Source organism: Notechis scutatus, chromosome 2 (assembly GCF_049901735.1).
Source record: "Notechis scutatus isolate UNSWTSFEM ecotype Mainland chromosome 2, rNotScu1.2, whole genome shotgun sequence".
NCBI lineage: Eukaryota > Metazoa > Chordata > Lepidosauria > Squamata > Elapidae > Notechis > Notechis scutatus.
The window spans coordinates 11,364,938-11,382,041 of record NC_142010.1 but is presented as its reverse complement, the minus strand read 5'-3'; the positions used below and the strand labels follow the sequence as shown (position 1 = coordinate 11,382,041).

The window sequence follows — 17,104 nt, the reverse complement described above, 5'->3', positions numbered from 1 at the left end:
CTTTGAAACCTCAAGGCCTCTTCTTTTCCTTTATGACAGGTGTCAAACTCAAGGCCTGTGGGCCAGATCTGGCCCACGGGGGTGCTTAGGTCTGGCCCACGGGGGTGCTTAGGTCTGGCCCGTGGGGGTGCTTAGATGTGGCCCGTGGGGGTGCTTAGATCTGGCCCGTGGGGGTGCTTAGATCTGGCCCGTGGGGGTGCTTAGGTCTGGCCACGGGGTGCTTAGGTCTGGCCCGGTCTGGCCCATGGGGGTGCGTAGGTCTGGCCCACGGGGGTGCTTAGATCTGGCTCCACGGGGTGCTTAGGTCTGGCCCACGGGGTGCTTAGGTCTGGCCCACGGGGGTGCTTAGGTCTGGCCCACGGGGGTGCTTAGGTCTGGCCACGGGGTGCTTAGGTCTGGCCCACGGGGGTGCTTAGGTCTGGCCCACGGGGGTGCTTAGGTCTGGCCCGTGAGGCCACCCTGGAAACAGTGAAGGACCGGCCCATGGTGCCTTTGCCAGGAAAAATGGAGTTTGGGAGCCCATTTTCACTGGTGGAACCCTTGGGCCATGACAGGCAACCCCCCCCCCAGACACAAGGGATGTCAATCTGGCCACACCCACCATGCCCATGCTGCCCCCCCCCGCCCATCCCTGAGGTCAAACAATCCTGATGCAGCCCTCAATAGAAATGAGTTTGACAATACCAGGTTTGAGGCTGGTTTAGAAAAGCTTCCGTGCTCCAAATGGGTTGCAAACGTTTTCAAACCCATCCAGAGTCTTCTCAAATGAGTGGTGGATAAATTTAATAAACCTGCCAAAAAAAAAAAAAAAACCCACCACCCTCTGCAAACATTGACACTCAAATTTCATGGTGAAGTGGACAGCAACCCAATTGAATAAATAATAAAAATAATTTTCCTAGCCCTAAAGAGGGGTGGGGGAAGGAAACCTGATTCATGTAAGTCAGTGACCCCTTAAGTCGGGGGTCGCCAACCTTTGGGACCTCAGGGACCACCAAACTCATAATTTTAAATCCCAGGGACCACTAATATGAATTTCGACTGACGGTGGCTTGCTGATGGTGGTAGGAGAGAGAGGGACAGATCTGATCTAACCTCTCTCTCTCTCTCTCTCTCACACACACACACACACACACACAAACAGGCAGGCAGGAGTGGGATTCAAATTTCTTAACCGATTCTGTGGGCATGGCCTAATTTGTGGGTGTGGCTTGTTGGTCAGGTGACTGGCTGGGCATGGCTTGTATGTAAATATATTTATGTAAATATTGAATTTTTTTATACAAAAAAGAGCAACTTTTACCGAAAATCAGGCAAAGCAGGCAGGCAGATTCAGTTGCTCACAGAATCACAGATTCACTTAGAGATCTACCGTGTTTCTCATATAATAAGGCCGGGTCTTATTTTTTTTTGAGCCCTGACAAAATGGCTAGGCCGTCTTTTCGGGGGTGACTTAATTCCCCCCCCCTTGCATCTTCGGGCAGGCGGGCAGCGATGGCTTGGATGTTGACCTCGGCGTTGGTGGGGCACTTCGTATCGGGGTCAACGCAGGCAGCACCATATCCGGGTGTGCAACAAAAGTACTTCCTAACGGCAAGCCCCCCAACCATTCCCCCCCATTTTGCATGTTTTAATATAGGCCTTAATTTGGGGGGAGGGGCTTAATTTCATTTCATGCCTATAAAACATGCTGGGACTTCCTATTGGGGGAGGCCGTATTGTTGGAGAAACGGGGTATGATTCTGCCATTGGCTACCTGAGTCTGCACTGAATTATAGAAGGTTAAAAGCAGAGCCAAAGATCTAAAGATTAGATAGAAAGCAAGAAATCCAATGATTTCCTGCCTTCTAGAACAGCTGAGGGTTTGGGGGCAGGAAGGAAAAATAGCAACTTAGCAGGTAAGTTTGCCAGGTAAGGAGTGAGTGGGCAGGGAGGGTTCCCACGGGCCATGTAGGCGGCTCAGCCTTGTGTTCCCACGCAGCCTGGATTAATTGCTTTTGAGGGGTGCTCTGGGGGTGACATTTCTCTGCGGACCACCAAAATTTTCTTGCGGACCACCAGTGGGCCACGGACCACCAGTTGGGGACCACGGCCTTAAGTGACTTCATTTTAGCATATCACTATTTTTTTTCTCCAGAAGCACTACATTCAAATGTTCAGTCCATCTGAGTGCGTCCTGTTAGGGCAGTTTGATCCCTTCCTAGGAAGGGAATCTTGTAATGCACTCGAGGATCGTGAAGATTTAGTTTTTTTAAAAAAAAATAGAAACCGAGCATTGAAAAGGGTCATTTCAGGCCAACCTGCTATCCAGAATGAGGTCCGGATTAAAGCCTCCACAGCAGATGGCTGCTTAGCTTCTATTTAAGTCCATGGAGGGATGATCACCCTTTGCTGGTTCACCTTCAAATTCAAAGGAAAAAAACCTTCAAGCCTGCATTAGTTACACAATACCCAACGTCCCTAAGCAATCAAAACTTAATTACAACGCTTCAAAAAACAAAGTACTTCCATTTTCTTAAGACAAAGCCTCAGAGACTCGTGTTGTCTAGGTAACATTTGTTTAATCGGAACAAAGCACAAACACAAAGCCGTTGCAATTGAGTTTTTGTTTACAAGGGTGCAGCGGTTCTCAGACGACAATTGTCGTCACGTGGACGCGCTGGTGCTTCAGCAGAGCCCCTTTGTGGCAAAAGCTTTTCCCGCACTCCGGACACTGGTAAGGTTTCTCGTGGATGTGCTTCCTTTGATGGTCGATCAAGCTGTCGCGCCGAGAGAAGCTTCTCCCGCACTCAGGACACGCGTAGGGCCTTTCTCCCGTGTGGATCCGCTGATGGCGTATCAAATGAGCCCGCTGTCGGAAGAACTGGCCACACTGAGGGCATTCGAACGGTCTCTCTCCCGTGTGGATTCTCACGTGCCTTATCAACGTTTCCCGGGTAGGGAAGTTTTTCCCGCACTCGGGACATTCATAAAGTCTCTTCCCTGCCCGGAATCCTCTCAGCAAATCATCTCTTTGTTGGAATATTTTGCCAATATCGGGGTACCCGTGAGGGATCTCGGCCCCGTGCAGCTGCCGATGGTGCATTAAATGTTCTTTCTGCTGGAAGCATTTCCCACATCTGGGACATCCGAAAGGCTTTTCCCCCGGTTGAATTCTCGGACACGGCTTTGGTTGGCCATTTTCCACCCATGTTGCACATTCGGTGGGGTCCTCCCCGGGGTAGGTCATCACAAACCCCGGCCTGTAGTGGTATTTCCTACAATAGTCTGAAACCAACGGTTCTTCTGCCATAGACTGCAGCTCAGAGGTTTCGTTGCAGATGAAGTTTTCTAGAGTATCTCTGGGCTCTGCGTCTAACGGCACCTTCCCCGGGTCCGTGCTGGGCTTGCAACTTTGTTCGTGAATGGTTGTCGTCGTAGGAATGTTCCACTGTGAGAATTCGGTCAGCGTCTCTGTCTCTCCTTCCATCTGGGAGCTCTTCAGTTGCATCCAAGGCCTCTTCTCGTCACCTGAAGGGAAACAGAGGAACTTCTAAATCTGCTCATCTCTTTCCTACGGTTTTTTGTTTTTTTTAATGGCGGTTCCTACCTTCCCGCTTCCTTCCTCCAACTGAATGAGAATGTGGTTACTAAAAACATCTGCCTTCCTGCCCTGCGATCTGGTTACGCCGGGGGGCGTGCAACCTTAAAACACTCAAAAGAGCCATTTGGATCGGTTTCCCACAGAAAGCAACCGGAAGCCACAAAACCTGAATGGGTGTGGCCAACTTGACGTCACTCTCACCCAGTCACATGACCCCCCTCCCCAGCCATGCCTTCCCAGGTTTTGTGGCTTCTAGTTTTCTATGGGAAACGGGTATTTCTGTGCCTCTCTCTGCTCTCTCTTTCTCTCTCTCTCTCTGTCTCATCTTAGGGATCATCTAATCTCAAGGATCCCGAACGCGGTTATTAAATTAAATTTATAACGAGGGAATCGCCTTGGTTCTCTTCAGTGGTACTGGATGTACATAGGATATGAGCCAAGGAAACGTTTGGTTACATCTCACACTGTGGAAAAATACGAAGTACAAATAATCCTTGCTGAATGACCAGTTGCTTAGCAACCATCGTTAAGGAGCCCTTGGTAGCACCATGGTTAGAATGTCCCCCCCCAACAATCTGGGTCCTCATTTTACCCACCTCGGAAGGACGGAAGGCTGAGTCAACCTGGTGGAAATCGAACTTCTGGCAGTCGGCAGACGTAGCCTGCAATGCTGCTGTCAGGGCTCCGGCATCCACCCCCATTTAAATCGTGAGTTTCTAGCCACATCATATTAGGAGTGAACATGCCGGTGCTACCTGGGTGTAGCCGGCTCTGAGACACGTCATTCATTTCCCCCTTGACCCTGTTCTTCCCCCACCCTCTGGGTGTATATTCTCCAATGGGACACATCCATAGCCAAGAGTCATCAATCATGCTCTCCAGTAATATTCTTGTGCGCCAGAAGCTTTGGCCACCTAGCAATTTATCTATGAAAGCATTTAAGGAATGCACTACTTTCCCCGCTCCCTTTCTGCTGGCAACTCTAAGAGACCAGAGAAATATTTTTGAGTTGACAACTGCATTCTAACCACAGTGCCACCACGATGCCAAAATGGGCCCTTCTGGGGACACACGTAACTGCCTGCGCTGCCGTGTTACGCACCAGTTGGAAGTTTCTGTGCACTCTTCAAGGGCAGCCCCAGATAAGAGCGCACTGCAGTAGTCCATGGCACAAAAATTACAGAACGCAGGTAGTCCTCCATCTAAGACCAGTTGAACCCAAAATTTCCGTTGCTAAATGAGACATTGTATTACATCGAAGACCACCCGTACAACCAAGTCACGGGTTCCCTTTGAACGTAAAATTAGAGGTAGTCCTGGACTTATGACGACAATTGAGCTCAACATTTCTGTTGGTAAGGGAGACATTTTGTCCCATTATATGACCTTTTGCCACAGTTATTCAAATAAAATAATAATAATAATAATAATAATAATAATAATAATAATAATAATAATAATAATAATAATAATAATAATAATAATAATTAATAATAATAATAATAATAATAATAAATAAATAATAATAATAGTAGTAGTAGTAGTACTTTATTGTCATTGTATGTATATACACAGTATGTCAACTAAAAAATACTTTGGTCTTTTTAGTTGCCAGCAGAAAGGGAGTGGGGGAAAGCAGTGCATTCCTTAAATGCTTCAGATAGTTGCTGGGCAGCTGTTGGCACGCAGGGTTATTACTGGAGAGCATGATTGATGACTCTTGGCTATGGATGTGTCCCATTGGAGAATATATATCCAGGGGGTGGGGGGAAGACCAGGGTCAGGGATGAAATGAATGATGTGTCTAGAGTCGGCTGTACCCAGGTAATGCCAATATGGTCACTCCTAATAAATCAAGATTTTTTTTACTCTTGAGAGACGTGGCTGGAGACTTATGATTTGAATGGGGGTGGATTGTCGAAGTGTTGACAGAGTATACGCATACAACAAAATTCATATAACACCCCGAGACCAGACCCAACACACACACACACACACACACACACACAAAATCCCCAAACACATCCCCACCCACCAAAAAACAGAAAAGCATCCACACAACAGACCAAGCAATACTATCCAACAGCTCACTGATTGATTCAGTGAATCGCTGAATCACTGCAATTGTTAAATTAGTCCAACGGTTGTTTAAGTGAATCTGGCTTCCCCATTGACTTTGCTTGTGAGAAGGTCAAAAAAGGGGGATTACGTAAACCCTGGGATACTGCAGCCATCAGTCAGTCGCCAAGCGTCTGAATTTTGATCGTGTGGCCCTGCTGCTGACGATGGTAAGTGTGAAAAACAGTGGTAAAGTTACTTCTTTTCAGAACTGTCGTAACTTTGAACAGTCACTAAATGGAACAGTTGTTGAGGAATTAGCTGTACTTTATACAGTGCTGATTTGTATCTTTCGGCAACATCTGGAGCTCGATCTCAAGAGAAGAACAAACAACTGCAGCCCACGTCGGCCAATGGGTACAACTTTGCAACCATGAAACATTTGCATTACACTTTATTTTTGATCCTGCCTTGTTTTTGTCTATTTTAATCTTTTTCCCAGTGGGGGCAGGCGGCACCCGTGCTCTAAAAGAAGGTTGAAGACACCGACTACGCTTCATAACAAGAGCAGGACAAGTTCAAAATTAAAATTCAGGGCATAACTTAAAGACCAAGGATGATGGTGGCTAACCTTTTTGGGCTCCTGTGCCAAAAAATTGTGTGTACGCTTTGCGTGCTCGTGTGCCAACACTCAGAAGGCAATGCGCAACCCCCTACGCATGCATGTGCAACCCCCACCCACGCCTGTCCCCTTACCTGCACTGCAACTCACAGCTGATTTTCGGCCAGATTGAGGCCTTTTTGGCCTCCCAGAGGCTTGAGGAAGGCTTCTGCAGGTTTTGCAGGCCGAATACTAGGTCCGTTTTGTCACTTCCGGTATTTCCGGAAAAACAAGAAGTGATGAAATGGGCCTAGTTTTGGGCCTGCAGAAGTCTGTAGAAGCCTTCCTCAAGCCTCTGGGAGGCTGAAAAAGGCCTCAATCTGGCCAAAAATCAGCTGTGATTTGTGAGGTAAATTTGTGAGGTAAATTTGCCTACAACTTGTGTGCCGGCACAAATGGCTCTGTGTGCCACCTGTGAGATGCGTGCCATGGGTTCGCCATCACGGTATTAGGGCAAAACATGCCGTTAGTTTATAATTGTCTTATTTTTGTTTAGAGAATTCAGCTCTGTTGGGCAAGATCGGGAAAGCAAGGCGTACACAGATTTCAGTACAATCTCTTTAATGTTCATCTCAGTGTCAATACAGTTAGAAAATAACAAAATAACAGAGTTGGAAGGGACCTTGGAGGTCTTCTAGTCTGACCACTGCTCCGGCAGGAGATACCATTTCAAACAAGTGACTTGCCCAGTCTCTTAAAAGCCTCCAGTGTTGGAGCACAATTTCTGTAAAGCAAGTTGTTCCACTGGTTCATTGTTCTCAGTTAGAAAAAAATTCTCCTTAATTCCAGGTTGCTTCTCTCCTTGATTAGTTTCCATCCATTGCTTCTTGTCCTGTCTTCGGGTGCTTTGAATAGGTTCAGCCTCTTGTCTTTGTGGCAGCCCCTCAAATACTGGAAGACCACTATCATGTCTCCCCTGGTCCTTCTCTTCATTAGACTAGACCTACCCAGTTCTTGCAACTGTTCTTCATATGTTTTATCCTCCAGCCCCCCCTAATCATCTCCGTTGCCCTTTTCCTCACTCTTTCCAGAGTCTCAATATCTTTTTCATAACATGGTGACCAAAACTGGATGCAGTATTCTGAGTGGATCTTAGTGGTGGGATTCAAAATCTTTTACTACCGCTTCTGTGGGCGTGGCTTGGTGGGGGTGGCAGGGGAAGGATACTGCAAAATACCCATTCCCTCCCCACCCCACTAACCTGCTTTCCAGCTCCATTCTCCTGTGCGGGGCAACCAAAGAAGACCCAGCCGATCAGCTGGGACTCAGGAGGCGGAGAACAGATGGGGGTGGGGCCAGTCAGAGTTGGTATTTGCTGGTTCTTCGAACTACTCAAAATTTCCGCTACCGGTTCTCCAGAACTGGTCAGAACTTGCTGAATACCCACCTAAGCAGTCCTGCCACAGAACTTCACTTGATCTTGATTCTATCCCGCTGTTAATGCAACCCAGGATTGCATCAACATTTTTGGCTAGAATTTGTCAAGGTGGAGTGTCAAAGCGATTGGAAACCCCCTTTCCCCAGATTATTACCAGTAGCCCCATGGACTAAGTTCCCAATCTCAATGGTCTAGACCAGGGGTGTCAAACTCAAGGCCCGAAAATCGGAGCTGGCCCGCAGGGCGCTTAGATCTGGCCTGCGAGGCCACCCTGGAAACAATAAAGGACCGGCCTGCGGTGCTTCTACCAATGGAAACAAGAGCTCGGGAGGGCCACATGCCCTCCGTTTTCGCTGGCAGAGGGTTGCAGGAGGCTGTGGCCTCCGAAAACGGAGCTCAAGGGCCCATTTTCGCTGGGAGAGCATTCAGGCCACCACAGGCACCCCAGACACGAGTGACATCAAGATGGCTGCACACAGCCTGGACCACTCCCCCGCAACCCCCCTCCCAAGGTCAAACACAACCCTGATGCGGCCCTCAATGAAATAAATTTGACACCCGTGGTCTAGAATGGGTGGGGATACTTCCAGCACCGTGTTAGTTTTAATATCTTCTAACAGTGTCTTTCATCATGGTCAGCCATTCGGTCGTGTCCGACCCTCAGTCATTCTATGATTTAGGATACAGTGGCTGAGGGTCGGACATGACTGAATGGCTGACGATGAAAAGATGCTGCTAAAAGATACAGGCAGTTCCCAACTTACAACCATTCAACTTACTGACTGTCCAAAGTTACAACACTGTAAAGACCGACTTATGATCGTTTTTCACCGTTTGTAGCATTCCCTACGATCACGTGATCAAAATTCAGATGCTTGGCAACTGGTTCACACTTATGATTGTTGCTGGGTCCCAAGGTCATGTGACTCTCCTTTTGCGACCTTTTGACGAGCAAAATCAGTGGGGAAGCGTGATGACCCGGGGTGTGGCACGAAGGCAACACAGTCAGATAAGCAATAAGAGTCCCTTTAATAGCTCCAACTTTACCCCCAATGTCCTGGTTACCTTCTGGCTGGAGAAAAACTCTCCCAAGAACAGCCTTTGCTGCAGAAAATTAAGTCCAAAACATGGTCAACACAAACTGTAACTTAAAAGTCCAAACAAGCCAAACTAAAGTGATTAGTTTGGCAGGGCAGGAGCAAGAATTTCAGACTTGAAGGCACGGCAAAGATCACATGGTTGGGAAGATGCCAGGAATACAGATAAGGCATGACAATACAGGATAAAGTCACGTTTGTTCCCAGTAGCTGCCGCACACAGCCTACCTTTCTTATCAACTGTCTTCCTACTGTGGCTAATGAAGGGGGTCAGGGCCCTTTCCTCCCCCGTAAGCCACGCAACCCACATTGCTCCTTTCTCCGTTCCTCCCTGTGTGCCCTAGGATGAAGAGGGGGTGGGCCTGGGTCTTCCTCTGAACTCCCTCTCCCTTGTTCTACCTCTTGCCCTGCTCTGCCCAGCCAGACTTTGCCCTTCCCCAGTTTCCTCCACAGCCAACTGAGCCACACTCCCACTCCGTCAGCTGTTCAGCTTCCTCCTCAGATTCAGACTCTGATAGGGGCATGACAGGAAGCCAGATTCACTTAACTGTTTCATTTGTATTAACTACCACTGTATCAGAAGTATCCCCACATATTCTATTTATGCTGGCTGGGGAATTCTGGGAGTTGAAGTCTACACATCTTCAACTTACCAAGCATTTCAAGATACAGGCAGTCCTCGACGTACGACCACCGAGCCCAACATTTCCGTTAAGTGAGTAATTGGTTAAGTGAGCTTTGCCCTGTTTTATGACAGTTCTTGCCACAGTTGTTAAGTGAATCATCACAATTGACAAGTTAGGAACACGGTTGTTAAATGAGTCTGGTTTCCTCACTGACTTTGCTTGTCAGGTGGTCACAAAAGGGGAATCCCATAACCCCGGGACACTGCCACCGTATAAATGTGAGTCAGTGGCCAAGCATCTGAATTTTGATCACATGACCATGGGGATGCTGCAAAGGTGACAACTGTGGGAAAATGGTCACATTTGCCATCGTAACTTCGGTCACTAAATGAACTATTGTAAGACGAGGACCCCCTGTATTGTTCCAGCCTCGTCCGTAAGCAAACTTGTCAAAAGGTGGGGTGACGATCCAAAAAGACAAGATAACCTAGTCAACCTAATCACAATTATTGTTCTTTCAGGCCTCCACTTATGAGCTTCGGAGGTGCAGTGGTTAGAGTGCTACACGGCAGGCCATTTCTGCTGACTATCAGCTGTTCAAATCCCACCAGGTTCAAGGTTGACTCAGCCTTCCGTCCTTCTGAGGTGGGTAAAATGACGACCCAGATTGTTGAGGGCAAGAGGACTCTGTAAACCACTTAGAGAGGGCCGTGAAGCACTATAAAGCGGTATATAAGTCTAAGTGCTATTGCTATATTCTTGTAGATGTAGTGCCATGTTGGCAAACCTATGGCACGCGTGTCACAGGTGGCACGCAGAGCCACTGTGCAGACACGTGAGCCCCAGCCAAAGTTATCTGCACTGCGCATGCGCGCACCTCCAAGCTGATTTTGGGTCCATTTGAGGCCATTTTCGCCCTCTTGGAGGCTCGAGGGAAGCCTCTGCAGCCTCGGGAGGCCGAAAAACGGGCCTCCTGGAAATACCGGAAGCGCCGAAACGGGTCCATTTTCAGCTTCCAGAGGCTCCAGAGGCTTCCCTCGAGCCTCCGGGAGGGCGAAAACGGCCTTAAACAAGCCAAAAATCAGCTGGGAGGCGCACTCATGCACAGTGCAGGTAAGGGTGGGGGGCGAGGCGGGGATGTTGCGCACGCATGGGCAGGGGGGCGGGATGCATTTTGTTGTGGGTGCCGGCGCTCGGGCGCGCTTTCGGCACACCACAACAAAAAGGTTCCCCATCACGGATGTAGTGTGTTCTGTTGTGCAAGTAGCTCTTGACTGACAACAGTTCATTTAGTCATTTTTCGAAGTTACAACATCACCGACAAAAGCAACTACAGACCATTTTTCACACTGATGACCATTTCAGAATCTCCACAGGCATGTGATCCAAATGTGACTGCTTGGCAACGGATTCATCTTTATGACCGTTGCAGTATACGGGGGGTGTCACGTAATCCCCTTTGCAACTTTTCTCTCAAAGGGCTTCCCATTGACTTTACTGGTCAGGTGGTCGCAAAGGGGATCGCATGACCCCTGGGGACACTGAAACCGTCATAAATGCGAGTCACTTGTCAAGCATCCCAATGTAAATCACGTCACCATGGGGATGCGGCAATGGTCGCTGAGTGTGACAAGTGGAACACACTATCGTTGCTGGTAAGATGGCACCATCCGATGGCTGCGGTGCCCCTCAGCTGGTGCATCTGCCTAGTGGTGGTGTTCTGGTTCGGCCCGGTTTGGCCGAACCGAGAGCTCCGAGGACCATCTGCTGGGCCCTCCCACATGCCCCGGCTCTATTCTGACCCAGCGGTGGGATTCAAGTTTTATAACAACCGGTTCTGTGGGAGGGGATAGGTGCCATGTGACTCGGTGGGCGTGGCTTTTTTGCAACCTCCCCCCCATTTGGGGGGCCTTCTGGGCCTCAGGGGAGCCTCCTGGGGGTGTTTTTGCTCCCAGGAAGCTTCCCTGGGGCCTAGGAAGGAAAAAAATGGAGGGGGGGCACAGAGCTCCCCCCGACACTCCATTTTGGGGCTTTCTGGGCCTCAGGGAGCCTCCTGGGGGTTGGTTTTGCTCCCAGAAGGCTCAGGAAGGAAAAACCAGAGGATACCGGGGGGGGGGGGGGGGTATTTTCCCACATCATTATAGTTGTGCTTTTAAAGTTGTAGCAACGTTTCGGCAGAATCTCATCTGCCATCATCAGGCTTCTGTATTGTGTTTGTCTGTGAGTCAGACTTTCACAGCCATTTCTGTTTTAAATTTGGTGCTAGCCTACTGCTGTGCCAGAATGGTTTTTTCACTGCCTTCAAAACAGACAGAAAAATAGCGCTCAGAAATCCTTATTGTCCCCTTGACATTTAATTATCCAGTTTAATTACCTATTGATGCCAAAGCGGGTTTTTCCGATTTCTCATTCATCTCTGTTCGCTGTCAACATAAGGAAGGAGAGTGAAGAAAAAAAAAACTTTCCCTTTTCACTTTCATTCGCTGCTTCTGAATCTTCTTTGGGAGCGATGTATCTTTTTTTTTTAAATTTAAATTCCAGGATACCTTGATTGTTGCTTCTTATCCCGGTCAGCCAAAACTTTCACTTCTTAACTTCCTCCTGCACTTTCTTTTCCGGATGAGTGCTTCTTTGAGGCGGCCATTTCTGACCGCCGCTCTTACCGCCTTCGGGAAAGGGAGTTTAGCCAGCTGGGGAGGAAAGATGCGGCTTTCCTCGACCCTGCTGGGATTTCCCCCCTGTTCACCACCTCTACGGGGTGGCTTAGCCCCAAAGCCAGCCAGCTCGGGACACTCCAGCGGCGAGCCCAGGCAGAAACCCGCGCACAATTGCGGATTCCAGCCTGCCGCCGAAGCCCTGCAAACCGGAAGCCACAGAATTATCAGAGGAGCCATAGAGATCGAAAAAAGACCTGAATGCATGAATAGAAGAGATGATTCCACCAGACTGTCAATTATCTGGAAGCCTGCACTGTCAAACAAAAAAATCTCCACACCACAAAGCTGAATACCATTCATGTAAGTACCCGCGAAAACTTAAGAAAAGATGTATGTATGTATGTATGTATGTATGTATGTATGTATGTTATTCAACTTTGTTCGGGTATTTTCCCACATCATTATAGTTGTGCTTTTAAAGTTGTAGCAACGTTTCGGCAGAATCTCATCTGCCATCATCAGGCTTCTGTACTGTGTTCGTCTGTGAGTCAGACTTTTACAGTTATTTCAGTTTTAAATTTGGGGCTAGCCTACTGCTGTGCCAGAATGGTTTTTTCTTCATCCTGATTGGTTGGGAGTCTTGGTCTGTGTTTATTGGTCTTGGAGTTTGCTGTGTTCTGCTTGATTGGTGTTTCTAATATCTTCTGTCTGTTTTGTGGCTTTTTTTGTGTCTTGATTGGCTGGCAACATTGTGTTCCTGTATTGGAGGCTTTTAGTGCAGCTTGGCTCCGAGTAAATGGACGGCTATCATTTGTTAGGAAGCTAGGTTTCATCTGGGTGCCTGGTTGGGGTGTGTTTGAGCTGGAGGTATCAGGGGGGATCTGTTTGTGCCCAGGTGTTTGGCTGGCTTGTGGTGTGGAGATTTTTTTGTTTGTGAGTGCAGGCTTCCAAATGATTGTCAGTCTGGTGGAGTCATCTCTTCTATTCATGCTTTCAGGTCTTTTTTCAATCTCTATGGCTTCTCTGATAATTCTGTGGCTGGAGTTTTCTATAGTGGCTAAGGTTTTGGTGCCATTGAAGTTGATGCTATGACCTGTAGCTTTCATGTGTTGGACTAGTGAGGAAGTGTGTTCCAGCTTTTTGACTGCATTTTTGTGTTCATCCAGGCGGGTACTTATTCTTCTATTGGTCTGTCCAATGTATGTGGCCGGGCATGATGCACAGGGGACTTCGTATATGCCTTGGTTTTCCAGGTCAATATTATCTTTGGGGTTTCTAAGGATGGCTGCTATTTTTCTGTCTGTTTTGAAGGCAGTCTTGATGTGATGCCTGTGTAGTATCTTACTGATTTTGTCTGTAGTACCTCTTATGTAGGGCAGGTCAGCTGTTCCATAGGTCTGTTCATCTTCTAGGTCTCCATTATGTCTCAGTGTGTTTTTGTGGATCAAGCCGGTGATTTTGCTTTTGTGGAAGCCGTTGGCTGTCAGTACTTTAGTCAGGGTGCATAGTTCAGTCTTTATGTGTGTCTTGTCTGCCAGGTGTTTGGTTCTAGCAATTAGTGTTTTGGCCACGGAGTTTGTCTGTGCTGGGTGGTGGTGGGATTGGGCGTTGAGGTAGCGGTTGGCTAATGCCACCCACAAACCCAAACTATGGTTAAGATACATCGACGACACATTTGTGATTTGGCCCCATGGAAAAGAAAACCTAAACAATTTCCTAACACACCTAAACAGCTCACACCCCAAAATCAAGTTCACCATGGAAACGGAAACAAACAAACAACTAGCATTCCTAGATGTACTAATCTACAAAAAAACAGATGGCACACTAGGACACACCATATACCAGAAGAAAACACACACCAACCATCGTAATTCCATGACAGTGGCCAAGTTGGATCATGTGTGACTGTGGAGATGCTTGCAAAGATCATACCCTTACCAGTTGTAAGTCCTGGTTTCAGGGCCGTTTTAATTCCAAGCAGGTGGTAAACGAATGGCTGTAACTTGAAGACTATCAGGAATTGCCAGTTTTCAAGATAATTAACCTGATATACCTCATATCAAGAAAGCAGATTTATTTGTCTGTTGTAACTGCAATGATAGCAGACAAGTTAAACCTGTTGTGCATCTTATGCTGACTGTTACTTAAAAGAAAAAAGAAAAAGCCAAATTAAACTACCCAGACTCACTGGGAGTTTGATGGCATAGAAATTCAGTCAACTTAAAAATGAAATAAAATTAACAGAACTGCAGAGCTGATCCCGATAACCTGTGTGGATTCCGACAAGGCTGCCATGTCCTGTCAGGAAATTACTGACACCCCAAACTCCTCACCGTCCACAATAACAATTGCACTTAGACTTATATACCACTTCACAGTCCTCTCTAAGGGGTTTACAGAGTTGGCATATCCCCCTCCAACAAACTGGGTCCTCATTTTACCCACCTTAGAAGGATGGAAGGTTGAGTCAACCTTAAGCCAGTGAGGATCGAACCCCTGGCAGTCGGCAGAGTTAGCCTGCAGTACTGCATTCTAACTGCTGCGCCACCACGGGCTCATAGCAGTCTAAATCTCACCAAGGGCAACTACTAAAACAGGCATAGAAATGTATATCAGAGTTGGCTTCATACAGGGCAGTGCCTCTAAGAAATCCTTTGAAGTTTTTGGAAGTTTGGCTCGAGAATCATGATTGAATTAGGGCGATTGCTGGAATCCTGACAACCAACTCTATGCAAATGGTAGAGGTAGCAATAGCACTTAGACTTATATACCGCTTCACGGTGCTTTTACAGCTCTCTCTAAGTGGTTTACAGAGTCAGCTTATTGCCCGCCCAATAATCTGGGTCCTCATTTTACCAACCTCGGAAGGGTCGGAAGGCTGAGTCGACCTTGAGCCTGGTGAGAATCGAACTGCTGGCAGTCAGCAGAATTAGCCTGCAGTACTGCATTCTAACCACTGCGCTGCAATGGCTCACCAAATAGGCAATGAAGTTTTATTTTATCACGGGATTTATTTCCTCCTGGAGCAGCCAAAGACTAAGAGGGGAAGGAAGCACAGAACACCCAAACACAAACCCTGAGGAGGGTGTGAGCCGACTAACCAGCTAACGCACGACCCAGAAGGGAATAAAATGAGCTCAGCACTGAAATCGGGCCGGCAAAGAACGCTTCCTTTTCAGGCGAATGCTTCTGTCCGACAAGCCGCCCTGAGAAGAGGGAGGAGGAGGAAGAGGAGGAAGAGGAGGCGAAGAGGCCTCTGAGTTCTTGCACGGCTCCGCGGAAGCTTGGGACTCTGTCGATGTTTCAGAACGGGGCATTGGGGAAGAAAAGGGGGCCTCTCGGACAGGAGAAGTAAGAACAGGCAAAGACGCAGCTGTACGGCCCTTGCAAACGATGGACAAGACATCCTGGAGAATTCCCGTCCGGCTTGAGTGGCCGGTTTGGAGTTTCCAGCCTTTCTCGCGTAAGTAGCCTTGCAGCTTTTCCACCGCTTTCCTTTCGCACTCTTCCCATGCCTTCTCGATTTCACTCGAAGGGGCCAGGTTGGCCTTGTGGGACCCTGGCAGGGCTGGCTCCTGGAGCGCGCTTCCCGCTGCAGAGTCCTCAATCCCGCCTCGGTCTCGACCAACGTCCGCTGTCCTTTCTTGCTGGGACTTGCGAATGTTTCTCATTCGTTCGGCGCTGGTCAGCGGCGGCTTGTGGCTTCCTGTGAGGGAAGAAGAGAGAAACACCGGCGTCTTAAAAGGAGTGAGTGTGAAACTCAGACACAGACTCGTCGTATCTGTGCGTGCAAGCATCAGGCCCTTTCCTGGCCTTACAAGGAAAAAAAAATACACAATGAAGTGTGATGGCATGAAGGCAGTGGCTTCCTTCGTCTGGGTTTTTAAAGGGGAATGCGTGGCAAGGATATCGTGGAAAGAGGTGAAAGAGCGATAGTGACGGCGAACCTTTTCAGCACCGAATGCCCAAACTGGAACTTTGCATGGGCAATCACCGGAAACCGAACACCAGCTGTCCGGTGCACATGTGCACGCCTGCCAGCTGGTCTTTGCACACGCTGGAAGGCCGGAAACCTGAAGACTAGGTAGCTGACGTGCGCATGAGCACCACCAAGTTGCTTTTCAACTTGAACAATGTTAAGGTCTGTGGACTTCAACTCCTAGAGTTTTCTGACTGGCTAGGGAATTCTGGGAGTTAAAGCCCACCCATTTTAAGAGTTGCCAAGATGGAGAAACACTGCTATACACTTTATAACAGTAGACTGAAATAATGTCACTCCCATGGCTGTTATCCTAAAATAGAAATGTTGCTTATCTTTGCTCTAATCCTAAATTCAGATAATCAACTGGAGCTTTTTTGCGAGAGTTTCCATAATCTCATATGACTCTGCTATCTTGGGCTGATGGAAACCCAGGTCCAAAACATCGGAGGGACAACACTGCCCCTTTCCCCAATTTTGTCCGACAATATTTCACTCATTTTACATCTCTTCCAAGTGGCTAAACTGTACAGGCTTGTCCTTGACTTTTGACCGTTAATGGAGCCTGTGCAATTATCATAGCGAGTCATGCTTGTGAAGCAGGTTATGACTTTTTTTTGTGGCGGTCGTTAAATGAACCCCATGGTTATTACGTAAACGCTATGATCATTAAGAGAATCCCTTGATTGCTATGGGATTTATTTATTTTTTTTGCCAAAACCTGGATGTAAACAGTTTCTAACCAAAAATATCATAAACTGAGGTCACATAACAGATAACAGATAACCAGTTGGAAGGGACCTTGTAGGTCATCTAGTCTAACCCCCCACCCAACAGGAGACCCTACACCATTTCTGACAGATGGGAGTCCAATCTCTTCTTGAAGGTCTCAAGTGATGAAGCTCCCACAACCTCCAAAGGCAAAGCTGTTCCATGGGTTGATGGTTCTCACTGCCAGAAAGTTTCTCCTTATTTCCAGGTGAAATCTCTCCCTGTTCAGTTTCTATCCATGCCTATAGGATGCCGCAAACGGCCATTAAACCCAAACTGGCTACCCAACAT

At 47.8% G+C, this 17,104-nt stretch overlaps 1 protein-coding gene across 6 annotated transcripts in view; it reads right to left on the bottom strand.

The window, feature by feature from the left end:
* Positions 1-2,546: 2,546 nt before the first annotated feature.
* LOC113425110 (zinc finger protein 18-like) overlaps positions 2,547-17,104 on the bottom strand; it is a 38,646-nt gene continuing 24,088 nt past the window's right edge. For 3 of the 6 annotated variants that reach the window (XM_087952938.1, XM_087952935.1, XM_087952937.1), the window contains exon 8: positions 15,058-15,769. In XM_087952938.1, coding sequence (XP_087809064.1) covers positions 15,201-15,769 — 569 coding nt within the window. In that variant the 3' untranslated portion in view covers positions 15,058-15,200. Of the gene's footprint in view, positions 3,511-15,057; positions 15,770-17,104 lie in introns of those variants that run through there. The other 3 variants (XM_087952940.1, XM_087952939.1, XM_087952936.1) reach the window with 2 other exon arrangements.